The following is a 13364-nucleotide window of genomic DNA, read 5'->3' on the forward strand; positions in this document are numbered from 1 at the left end:
TTGCATTTAATGGATTGTCAAGCACCAGCATCCTCTGCCACCACCAGGTTTCATCTCCAAACCCCTTGTCCAGAAACCACCCAATCTGTTCTGCTTGCTGGTCAAGATACCTTATTTCACCTTTCTGTGTTCATTTACTACTCCAGAAAATGTATGTATTGTCCCTTCTTTCACTGGATAAACACCTTCTACTAAACATTCACTGTGGATGACATAGGTCTGCCGGAACACTGGATCTGCTTTACCAAGAGAAAATTCATGCAGTGGCACCTCTTAAACTGGAACAAATTGTTAGGCAGGAAGTTTTTGGGACTAAATTGAGAAGTATAATTATAATAATTAGTGTAATTATAATAGCTTATGGTAAATATTCTACTCTAATAAAAATACAGAATTGCCATGAAGATCCTTAATAGGCAAGACATAGAGAAACTATCTTAATGGATCTTTATGTTCAGGTGAGCAGCTGAGACAAAGAAAAGATTCAGACCAAATGACTACTGAAGTAATTCCTGATTACCGGATTGCAGTCATTTACTCTCACAGTCTGAGAGTTTTCTCTAAGATCACACAAAAAACTCATCCAGGTCTCCTGGCCAGTCTAGTGCTTTAACCACCGGGCTATCTGTCCTTGCACAAGTAAAAGATTACGCCCTACTCTAATCAAACGAAATTGTTCCAGTAACCAAACTGGTGTCAACACAGATGTGCCCAAAGAAGGAGGTGTTTGCTTCTTCTTTTGCAGCTGCTGTGTTTGTAGTTCAGCTAAGCAGGTGGTTCTGGGAGGAGCAGACCCAGATGTTAGTCAGCTCTTCAGATTCTGCCTAATTTCATTTCCTGTCAGTAATGCTTTATACTGCTTTATACAACAGGACAGTTCTTACATCTCCACTGGAACCCTGTGACAGGACTACATTTCACTTAAATGGGAATGAAATTTAAATCCTGCCACACAGCCATGGAGCGTTGCATGGATGGCAGCCCTGTGATGTGAGACACAAGCAGAGAGGGGAAGGGGAAAGTCCGGTTGTAGTTAACATACAACTCTTACTTGGCTTGAGTTTGCTTGGTTGCTGCTGGAAAGATTTTAGAGATTAGATGAAAGACCAGTAATATAATTTGTCTTTCTGCTGTACAGATCATGCCTATGAGGGAGGAGGTGGGAAGTGCCTTGGAGACACAAGGGGGAAGTGCCTATTACAGTTCATTCCTAAAAGGCACTACAGACATTCTGACTACCATTATACCTTTTTTTAAGAAGAAAGTGTGGTGGCCTGCAGAGAGGATGGCTGCAGTTTCAAGACAGGTTCCCTGGGCTATTCTCAGGCAAGATGTGAAGCCACTGAGTTACTATCAGGATTACTCTATTCTTAGTATCACAGCCTGTGTTCACTCCCCACATGCCACCGCCTAAATATAGTCCATACTGAAGAACAGATGCTGCCAAGTTGCATCTGACCCCTTCTCCCTTGCATTCTGTTCCCAAAAGCTAGGCTGAATTCACCCGAGACACATCCAATAGCCAGTGTGTCCTTTTGTTTCTTCAAGGCTGCACTAAGAGAATTCTATAGATCCTCATCCTAGCCTTCTTGGCCTAGCACTGGTCTTCCCTTCAACACCTTTTCTTCTTCCCTGTATTTCTCATTTGTTGCATTCACTCTTTTCATTTTTGTCTCAGCTGTTTCTGTCCTTTCTTTCCCACCTGATTAAATACGATCAATTAGAGAATCATAGAATCATAGAATCACTCAGGTTGGAAATGACCTTAAAGATCATCAAGTCCAACCATCGAGTCCAAATGTACATGCATGTACATAGGCCCTGTAGACAACTAAACCGCTCTGGTAAGAGCTGTGAGTGCAGTGAGAGGGACAATTTTCTATGTGCAAATGTATTTCATTAAGCTGTAGTTCCAGTATTCCACACTGATTTATATTTCCAGTTGCATAAATCAGTAAGGCTCTGATATTGAGATTCCATAAATGCAGCTGAAATCACAAAATCATGGAATGACTTGGGTTGGAAGGGACCTTAAAACTTACGTAGTTCCAACCCCACTGCCACGGGCAGGGATAATGTCCGCTAGACCAGGTTGCTCAGAGCTCATCCAACCTGTCTTCGAACACATCCAGGGATAGAGCATCCATAGCTTCTCTTGGGCAACCTAGTCCAGAGCTTCATAACCTTCATAATAAAGAATTTCTTCTTGAGATTTAAATGTATCCTCCTTCAGTATAATCTAAGGAGGACACTTCTCCATCATGAATGAAGGTGTACTGTGGGGAGGTTTCTACAGAGACAAGGAGTCGAAGATATAACAGATAAGTAGTTACAAGACAATCTGTGAGGTCTTCCCCTCCAAAGGGGGAGAGGTCAGTCCTTGCCAGAGATCAGAAAGTGCAACTCCGCAGAGCTACCCCAGGCCACTTCTCAGAGACTCTTACTGCTGCCTCTGGCTTGCACAAGAAAGTGTTCAGGGATCTGCTTCACAAAGCAGAGGGGATTTCTCCTTGAAATGCCACTTGTCCCATCCTTCTAGAAGGATTCTTTTCCCCTCCTTTCCCATACCGTTCAGAAGAGCTGCTGGATGGCACATCCTTTCTTCCAGCAGCCTGTGCAAGCAGCTCCTGTCAGTGGCACTCCCTGAGGCTGCCAGGCGCCCAGGAGAGGGCACCTTCTGGACATGGGGAGAAAGTAGTGAGTATGAAGGCAGTTTGACCTTCAGGGCGGGCAGTGAGCCTGGCTGCTAGCCTGGCCTACAGCCTCGAGGACTCAGTGCTGCCCTCCCTGAGAACAAGATGTGCAGGCTGCAGGGTGTTGTTCAAGGTCTGCGTAGCACTGTGCTGGCAGTCATACGCTAACTGGCAGGCTGGTGCTGCTCTGTGTTCACAGGCTGCCTGGCCTTCGGCAGACTGCACTCTGCTGACAAGGCTGTGCATTAGGTCCCATCCTTTCTGTATGACATGCTGTTGGCCTCCTCTTCTGCAGATTCCCCTTCTGCCTTTCTCCTCTCCAGCAGTTGACAGGGGTAGGAGTTGTCACTATTATGAAGCTGTAAATTGTTTGTTTCCCTCTGCCTTTGGGAAGCAGATTTGTAAAGTTCCAAGAGAAGATTTATAAACCCGTGGAAGACTGACAGCCAGGAATGCTTACATGCTATTTCAGACTCTGCAGGTCCCTCCTGGGCTGGCCACTGGTCCTGTTTTCCCAGGAAGAAATGGAGAGAGGCAGAAATCTCCTCCTGAGTTTCAGGGCTAGCTTGCAGCTCCCACAGTGGCACTGAAGTAACCACAGTTACTTCACTTCACAGCAGAAGGCACATGGGCCTTCTGCTACCCTGGTAAGTTCTGACCATGGAGCAAGCCAGAATCACTGGGCTGGCACCTCTGCTTGCCACAAAATGAATGGGTTGCCTGCTGGCATTGCTCAACCTACACAGGGCAGCACATGTCCCAGCAGCCTACTCTGAGCTAAAGGTGCTTCAGGGGGCAGCAGGAGGCTGCCTGCCTGGGAATGCCAAGTGCTCCCCTGCAGGTTCCAGCAAGGCCCAAGGGCTGGCAGAAAGCTCACGAGCCTCTCATATGGGCGGTCACCATCCCAGAGCCAGCTGGCTTCAGTGAGCATGGAGGAGTACTATGGGATGTAAAGAATGCTCTCAGAACCTCCAGACAACATTTTACCCCCACTTCCTTGTTCCATAACTGGGAGAGAGACTCAGTTAAGTGTGTTCTAATGTAGTGCAGAGCACAAAGCACTGGGCTGTGGAGCAGCAGCTGTCCTTTTGTGTAATACCAATGAGATACCTTCGTTCACCCTCCCTACAGCCCTAACATTAACCCTCTGCATTAGCTGCTGTCCCAGTAGGCAGCATTGGAAAACACGTCTGCTATCTCTTCTTAATTAACAGCTGCACTTTGAGGGAGTATCAGGAAGCAATATTTGTACTGTAACAGCAGAAATGTAGTTCTTCAGCATTACAGACCCACATGTTCTCATTCCTAGTTTATATTAACAAGAAGAGAGATAAAAGGCTAAGATGACAGAAGCTGATGGCTTTGGCAGCTGGGATGAGTGAATCCCTATTTTAAGCATGCAGACAAAATTTGGGGTCAAGCTGGAGAGGCTACAGAGGGATAAAGTGCCAGTGAACACACAAACAACTCTGAGCATAGGGCCCCTCTTTCTATCTTCTTCCTCAGCACCTCTCAATCCTGCTGACAGGCTGACCTACAAGCAGTACTGCTCTTGCCTCTTGACATGGGTGGGCAGGGCTCATGCTGAGGTCACATGCTGATTATGCAGAACCTTGGGCTCTGAGACCAGCCAGCCATGCCAAGGGATGTCCTCAGGTCTTCAGCTCTCTTCTGCCCCTTGAGGGAATGACAAGTAGAGTAGCAATCCTCTCACATCTCCTTCCATGGTAGTGTGGGCAGAGAAGCTTGCACAATTCCACGCAGACTCCCAAAGGATTTTGTCTGAGTCCAATTGCTTGAGCTGCAAGGCTGTAAGCTGTGGGAGAAGGTGCCTTGCAGTGCATTACATCTCTGCAGGAATCTGTCACACTTCTTTCACTGAATCTTCTGACAGACAACTCTGCACAGATTTGTTTCTCACATAACTGCAAGATCTGAAGAAAACATATAGAAGCATTTACAAATCTAGCATATTTCATCCTGATTTGCTCTTATGCAGTGTTTTTGTCTGGCTACTTTTGCATGGGCAAAGTAAGTGCATTATGAGTGCCAAGCTGTCCTATAAGAAGGTTGTCACACTGCTGATCTACAGGAGAGGTCTGTGTTTTTGTGCTCAGTGGACATTTGGTTTGCTTGCTAGCCCCAGCTGGAACCCTAGACAGTGTTGGGGTTTCAATGAGAAGTTCAACACATATGTCATGGAACAGATGAAAGAGTAAATGCTTGGTGTGGCCACAAGAGGCCAGATTGGATGCTAGTCTGAAACTAGAGCCTCAGACTCCATTTTCAGATATGGCAATGCATATCCTGCACAACTCCTGTTAAGGCTAAAGATTTACTCCAAGTTTACACTTGTGTAACAGGACACCATGTGGCCTGATGCGGATGTCCAGAAATATTTTGGCCAAAGCCACTCGAGCAGGAATTCTTGATGGCAGGAAGTGCCAGAGAGCCCCCAACTCCTCCCATTGTCAGCATCCCCAAGGACAGCATCCACAGGGACTCTGTGTGCATGTCATGGGTCACACCACAGAAGCACAGTCGTGGGTGCAGCTGGGAATCCTGACACACAGCCATGTATAGGGAGAGTCTGGAATAATCTCCTTCTCTGAAACACAGGCATCTTAGGAAACAGGGCATGAGAGGTCAAGAGCAAAGTACTCCAGAGTTTTAAATTCACAGTGAAACACTCAGACTGGGTTGGTGTTCAGGTCCAGCCTATGCTGGATCAGGGAATACAGAAACAGAAGGGCACAGGTGACTGGTCTTCCATGAGGACCGGTCCTTCAACCTGGCAGCGCAGTTAGTTGTCTTAGACCTTATTTTATTCTTTCAGAGGGAGAGCAATAGAAGTGCCAGCAGGAGATGAGCAACTGAACTAAATGGCTACCATTCTTCCTTTCATCTCTATTCTCTCTTTTTTTTTTCCCAGATCCGAAAGCGAAGCAAAGCATGCCGTGGAGGCCTGTGGGAAAATGATGTGTTGGTATCTATCAATGGGAAGTCATGTGCTGGCCTCTCCCATGCTTCTGCCATGCAGATCATCGACTCATCCAATGGCATGCTCAATATCCGAGTGAAGAGGTAAGCTGTTCCCAAACACCAGGGCTGTGACAGTACAGGCAGCTTCATCCAGCACAGCAGCTCTCCACATCCAGCAGGAAGAAGGCAGGCAGGGAGCCTTTGGTTTCTCTATACTGTGAAGTGTACTAAGAGGAGATTCCCATGGCTAATATGGCCATCCAAAAGTTCTGCACTGTCTCTGTGCTGCTCTCCAAGTACCTAGTACTGGTGCTGAACAGACTCCATACCTTCATGCTCCGGCCCCTCCAAATGGAAGAAAATATTTGCAATGTAAGAAATATGCTGTTAAGAATGAACAATATAGTTTCCAACCAAACAGTTGACACAGGGCAGTTTACCTCAGGAATTAACAGTCTCCAGTTCATTCTGGGTAAAAAACTCTTCTGTAGAAATGGATTTGACTATATGTTGGATAACCGAGCCACCAGAAAGTCACACAAAGGTTACCTGGATATTTGATACAGCAGGCCACTGTAGTCCAATATGATATGAACTGACTTCTACAAAAAGGTGGGTAGGGGACTCCCTTTTTCTGGGAAGATGTATCTCTGCTGAGCTCTCTAGTTCAGCTGAATATTAGAAACAAGGATCAAATTTTAGGCATACAAACGATCCCAGTAACTTTGCTGTTTCTACCTGTGTGAAAGCTAGCCCAGTTATTCAGAGCAAGTTAGATGAGGGCCAAGCTGTAAATCAATCAGGTAAAGACAAAGGCAGCAAAGCTGTGTGAGGACCTAACTAGTTCACACTACCACCAAAACAGAAGATGCCCTCAGGAAATAAGACCCTGGTGAAGGGATCTGGGATATGTAATTCTCTGCAGCCCACAGAAGACAGAGCACTGTGAGCAAAGAGAAGGGAGAGCCACCCTGCTTGCTGGCATCTGTACACTGGGGGCTAAGGAGAGCAATACTCAGAGAGGAAAGGAAAGCAGGAGCATGTAGGCTACTTCCCTTGGCTACAGGGAAGGTGCCGGTGCCTTCTGATGTGCTGACTCTGTCAGCCAACTGTGATGAATTGGGATGAGTGAGCCCTGAACAGGGTGGCCAGAATAGCGCCTGATCCCTAGCCAAGGCCTTATCTCACCCCTTTGGAGCTCATCTGCAGCCAACAGGTGCCTAGGCAAATTCTTTGGGCCAAAATCAGCACACTTTGAATTAGCAAAGTGACAGACTTCTCTCAGGATGCATGGATCAGCCCTCTGGGAGCCAATATTGGATGGATTGAGAATAACGTAACCAATGAATAAAGTTGGCTTCATTTTGGTGTAGCAGAGAACTCATCAAATATTGCTTTCTTAACACATCTTTATTAACACTTCATATCTATATTACCAGGGACAACACCAATCAGCTTCTTTCAGAGAGGACAGGTAGCTGGAAGACTGCAGTATGCAAGGTCATATATGTATTTCTGCTGGGGGATGTTTGTAAAGAGACAGGAGGAGGATTGAGGCCTGAATGGATAGTGCAGAACAACAGAAAATAGCTTTTAAGCATCAATGATTTTCAGTTATCTGTTTATGTATTTAAAGAAAGAACATCTTTATTTTGCCTGGGGAGCTTTGCATTTTCTCCCCAGTAGGAATTGATAATATAAATATTATTAAAATAAATAACCTGTCAGGAGAATTGCCCCACATTTAGCTTCCCCCAAGGTTTACATTTGACATGAATATAAATTTTTCACAGTTCAGAGGCTGGATAACAAACAATTGATAACATGAACCCACAGCTTTACAGAGGCAATGTTGTCTGCCTAGCTTCCCAGTAAGCATGCTCAGAAGTCAGATACATGGGGCTCCTTTATAATTCTAATGAATCTCGTGACTCTGGCAAGGGGGAAAAGTTCCCCAACCCAGCTGTGTGGTTCAGAATCAAACTGATTTTGAGTGCTTAAGACTTGGTTTCCAAAGAGGTCATGAAGCAGACACTTGGGATGAGAACACACAGCTGATCTCAGAGATGAGTCTGCTCTTAGTGTCTGCACTGTAGATATCTGTCCCACACAAAAGGCACCTGAAACACCAGCTCAGCCTCCATCCTTCCCTGTCCAGCGGGCGCCCTCCTCACATGCGGTTTCCTTCCAGCTCCCCTCACCACCCAGACCTCACTCACTGCTTTTCCTTCTCCCCACAGGACAGTTGGTGGGGACCAGACTGGCCCGCGGCTTCAGCGCTCCCCTTCCCCAGGGCAGCGAGTGCTCTCCCCACCATCCCCACTCAGCCCCACGGCACAGCTCCTGAGCTCAGGTCCGGCAGGAGCCCCAGCCACCACGCAGCCCTCACAGCCCCGTAGGCCACAGAGGCACCTGGAGAGCCTCACCTCCCCACCGGACAGCGAGGCCTACTACGGTGAGACTGATAGTGATGCAGACAACGTGGCCCAGGAGAAGCACCGCCGGGCCCGCAAGAAGTCCCCACGCTCCCCACCAGACAGCACCAACAGCAAAGCAGATTTCCCCCAGGATGAGGTGTCCCTGTCTGAGCAGAGCGGCTATGAGAGCTTGCCAGAGGCTGCCATGCAGAAGGAAGCCAAGGAGGCCAGCTGCACTGGGGTGGCCAAGAGGGAGATTGCCTGTCCACCCGGCAGCCGTGCAGACACCCCTTTCTCAGAGAGCGAGGGACAGTTGCGGCCGTCCTCAACAGAGGGACGTGAGCCTTCTCCAGAGGCGATGCTCCTACCCCATGCCACCAAGGCTATCCGAGCGGAGCGCCATCTCATCCCCATGGTGGGGCCAGTGGAGCACCCAGTCGATGAAGATCTAACCACCACATACACGGAGAAAGCCAAGCAGGCTAGTAAGTCCTTTGCACCCTGCCACTCATCCTTGCCCTCTTCCTATGCTTCATCTCATTCCAAAATCCTCATTCCTGCAAATGTCAAGTGGGTTAGCTCCTCTAGCTTGTGAAGAAGCAAGAGCCAAGTCGGCCCTGCAGAGACGGGAGCTTCCCATTGCACATTTGCCATTGGGGTCTGGATCACCCAGGATGTCCCAAGACTAGATGAGAAAAAGGGCCTAGGGTCCAGGAGTCACTTCTAGAAGCTCCAGCCACACAATCAGCTATGTAGCAGCTAGGGTAGAATCAATCTACTTGAAGTACTGGCAGCAAATATAGGTGGAAGCTGGTAAATCAGATAATCTGACAGTTCCTTGTAGGGTGGGTATCTCTTGAGACCTCTCCAGGTAAAATAAAACACTGAAAAATTTAGCATAGTACTTGGGTGATGAACCTGAAAGTGACCTCAGTTGTGAATATCTTTCCTGGTTTCTGCTATATATGGTATTTCAAACTCAAACATGATGGCAAAGTAAGATGTTATTTGACTTCACAGTGGCGATCTAGCCAATAATATCAAATAAAAGGTAGTAATATTTTTTTTTCATACGAGTATCTCACTTAGTCAAATAATTAACCTATACTTCTCTGAGCCTAGAAATTAAGCAGGTTTCAAAAAACTGACTTAATTGTGGAACAGACTAGGAAACTGAGACATAGAAAAGTTATTAGACCAAATCAGAGATAAAACACACAGATTCTAACTTCTGGTTCTCTGCTTCAAACACTAGACAACTTTTCCCCAGACCAGATAATATTTCAAAGCTATTGTTATGTCACTCTTTCCTCTTTTTCTTGGTCCTTTAGAGGTAACTGTGAAATCTAGGCTGTATCTGCTCTGCTCTGTGTTGAGGACAGACTCAGTTGTGTGCTTTATGTCAGGCCCTGCTCGGCAGTACAACTGACTTGGTGCCTTGTAGTAGTTCTTCCTGATCTATAACATTCACTTTCCCTAGAAGAGCAAAGAAAGCAGCAGTTTCAGCCTCTCTGACGATGAAGCTATTTTTTCCCCATTTGAATAATGTACAAGCATGAGGTGAATGGTGAGAAAGGCATGTTCAGCTGCTCCCTGCCATCTGATAGTCCTAGCAGTGGATGAGCAAATGCTTTACATCAAGGCTTATTTCCATGGATAGTGTCAGCACAGAAGGCTCCCAGGAAAGCCAGGTATTCAATGCAGAATATTTCTGATGGCAAAATAATACCCCATGGCAGAAGGTGATGCAACTGCATTGCCAGAGAGAGGTATGGCTCCTAGAAATATTAGAGACTGAGATGGTATTTTATTCTCCTTCCACCCCTCATCCCCCTTCTGGATCATCTTTGGCTATGAGTGTCCTTATGTAAGAGTTGTTCTGCCATGGATTGCAGTCCACAAGGCCAGCTTGGATTTTTCTTGAGTTAGGAATCTTGGCAGTAAATGTGAGGGTAAAACTCTGTCTTGATTATGCTGGACTACAGTAGCCATTAAAAAAAATTTGTTGTCAATAGCCAGTAGGTCAGGAAGGAAAGAAGCAAGGAATGAAGAGGGATGAAAGGTGTTCAGTATACGGTGAGCAGAGCTAAGGAGCAACTACCTCTGGAAGAAACACAGGAGGGTGTGGGACTGCAGAGAGGCACTGATTCCTGCAAAGGGACTGATTGTAGAGATGCCATATCCATTGTAGGTACTGCAGCTGTTGCCAGAAAGATGCAGCCTTGCAAGGATGTTTGTAGATGAACTGGCTTAGCTCCTACACTTGCTCCAGGCTCCCATGGAGCCAGAACCAGAGCCAGAGGAGTTTAAAGCTCTGTTTCTCTGTCCTCCCTTAGCAGTATACAAAGCACAGTAGCCTACTCTGGGACAGGGGGACTTCTGGCTTTTGCCAAATCGGAACACAAAACCAAGCTCATGGTTTAGAAGCTGAACAACTTTTTAAAAACAGAGCTATGAAGAGTAGCTGACTTAGATGATCAATCACAGGAGCCTAGAACATGATACAGACACAGGAGACATTTAAAGACCATTCTGACTACCTAATCAGATGTTTGCTTTTTGGTGCACACCCTCCTTGCTTTGGCCTGACCATCCAGGCTGGATGTGGATCTGAGCAGCCTGGTCTAATAGTTGGTGACGCTGCCCATGGCAGGGGGGTTGAAATTATATGATCTTTAGGGTCCTTTTCAACCCAGGCCATTCTATGATTCTGTGATTCTATGACCTTCACTTTCATTATGGCTTCTACCACTATGCTGTAAGAATATGCATAACTCCTTTTTTTTTTTTTTTTGAACTGTCAACCAACTGGTTCCTTACCTTTTTTTTTTTCTAGAATGTACTCATACAGCTTTCTCATGCTTGCTGTGATGTTTTCTCCAATTTGGGTTTTTTTTTTTCTCTTTCTATTTGCTTTCATTCTTTTAAACTTTTCACTGTAATTCTTAAGCTACATTCTCCCTTTCTTATCTCTTCCTGTACCTCAGGCAAACAGAACTGCAGATTTCTGACCTGGACTGACTGCATACTCGAGAACATTAGCAAAACTACAAAATGCTTCCCATATTCCCCTCATTCTCTTTCCTACCCTCATCATGAAAGATTATCAGTCTTTATTCTCAGGTTGTTACTGGTTCATTTTCTGTTAATTTTCACATTTTTTCAGCACACACTTTTTTTTTGCATTAAATTTACCAGCTTTTGAGAACCACAGTTTATTTCCCTGCTAAGTTGTTGTAAATCATCTGGCAATTGCCAGAGGTGACACTGCTGTCTGATGCCTGCTTTGAACAGCAGTAACACAAAACAAATGTAGCTCACTTACTCACCGTAGCCAATAGTTTGACCCCAGGAGCAGAACATAGTGTAGTGGCAATTACAAACAGCCTGAACAAGGATTTGGCAGAGGATGAGATGGAACAAAAGAAGTGCAGTGAGGGGGGGGCAGCAGCTAGTGGTGCCACCTTAGGATACCCCGCGTATAGTCAGCTGCTGTGTTGTAGCTCTCCTTTCCCAGCAAAGGTGTAAGGGCTTAGAGTCTCTTCAGGCAGCAGCTTTGAGCCTCTTTCCAAAGTTCTTGCCCTATCACAATTTGCATATTGTGATTGACCCAGTTTTTTCCCAAGTCTGGAAAAAGCACCTGTATCATCCCAGCTCCCCAGAGGGCACACAGCTCAGACATGCCTGCTCAAAACTCACTCAGAGTATTGCTGATGGAGACTGGTGGGGTAGAGTGGGGAGCCACATACCCTCAAAGTGTGAGGAACTTGCCCTACAAACAATAAGACTTCAGTTTTCATTGCTACCCAGTGGCTACTGTGCACCTTTATGCTTTGTCAGGACAGCAAGAGAACAACCAGCAAATGGAGACTCTTTGCTGTACTTCAAATGAACTACAGGAGGGCATTCGTACTTGTGGATAATCAGTATGTTGCTTAATCTAGATAAACAAAAGTGGAAATTTGTTTCTTTTTCACTAAAGAAGAAATTTGCTCATTTAAAATAAATTAATCCTTGGAGAAACTGAGTATCTTTAGGATCTCCATTTATCCTCATTGTAATGGGCCAGTCCAGATTCTGCCTGATATGATTTCTGTGCTGTTTGGATAATGCAAAAAGAAAGGAAGATATAACAAGGCTTGGAATCATTCTGTAACCAGAGCTTCCTCTCTTCTCTAAGGTGCGCTGTATTCTAACCCTCAATCTGCAGTTGTCTCCCAGGTGGAATGGGCTCATGCTTTCTCATAACAGTTGCTGTCAGAAGACAAGCATACCAGGACAGCAGTCTGGTCCTAACTTGCTATCACATAGGAATTTGTGTCAGTGCAAGAAGTGCTTCAAAATATCTCAATTTAAGCTTATCCACTGGACTATTTTTAATTCCTAGGACTCAAGAGCCTTTCCATATATGGCAGGGGAAGGGAGGGAAGAATGGGTGGGGAAATTCTCTCTTCTGCTTTATATGGGCCTGACTGCAGGAGCAGATTCATCAAAGTTGCTACATTCTGTATCAGAAAAGGAAATCCTTCTTGTTTGAAGCGGATGTACAGCAGCATCACTTGATGAGATAGGATGCTTATAAATAAGTTGCCTGTTCACTGGAGGGTCTTACAGATTACCTCTGCTAACAGCGTAGTCACATTTCTCTGCAGAGAGTGTGAGAGCAACAAGCCAGCTATCAGCCTATTACAATGCATACGGGTCACCGGAGTTGTGAAGAAGATAAAGTATCTGAATGGCAGTTTGAACTTACTGCACCACATTTTCTACTTGGCTTTCACCTTCAACAGCTGTGACTGATAATTGCAGTAACATGGTTGGTAGGCTAGCTTAATCATTTTGCAATTCTCTGCAATGTAGAAGAACCAAAAGTTTTGGTCTCCATCCTTTCTAGTTAAAAATAGAGCAGAAAAACATTTTACTTGGCCCAGGAACTTAAAATTATGAACTATTGATCTTACAGGAAGTTTGCTCCTTGCAGTATGAAGCAATGTTGAATAGCCCTTGGCCTTTGCTACCCAGTAAGCAGCCAACCACTAGGGAAACAAGGACAACAACCTCCATGGGTGAATCACTGATGAAGGGTCTGATCTCACTTCATCATGCATTGACCTGGAAATTACCTTCACTAGGGAAATCAGTTTACATACACTGGTATATGCAATCTAGTCATATGCCTTTGCTGCCTTTGCTTATGAATCTCTCAGTATTAGCTTTTTCTTTTCTTTTTTCTTTTTTTCTTTTTGCTTCAAATGTATTTATTAACAAAGAC

The 13364-nt window shown here is 45.5% G+C and overlaps 1 protein-coding gene across 1 annotated transcript in view; it reads left to right on the plus strand.

Moving 5' to 3' along the window:
* The window catches only part of SYNPO2L (synaptopodin 2 like), a 34136-nt gene that overhangs the window by 6876 nt on the left and 13896 nt on the right, over positions 1–13364 (plus strand). Inside the window, exons 2-3 of the mRNA XM_031603035.2 lie at positions 5626–5777; positions 7916–8577. Of these exons, the coding sequence (XP_031458895.1) occupies positions 5626–5777; positions 7916–8577 (814 nt within the window). The remainder of the gene's footprint in view (positions 1–5625; positions 5778–7915; positions 8578–13364) is intronic.

The sequence above is a fragment of the Phasianus colchicus genome, chromosome 8, assembly GCF_987193195.1.
Source record: "Phasianus colchicus chromosome 8, bPhaCol1.hap1.1, whole genome shotgun sequence".
Lineage (NCBI taxonomy): Eukaryota > Metazoa > Chordata > Aves > Galliformes > Phasianidae > Phasianus > Phasianus colchicus.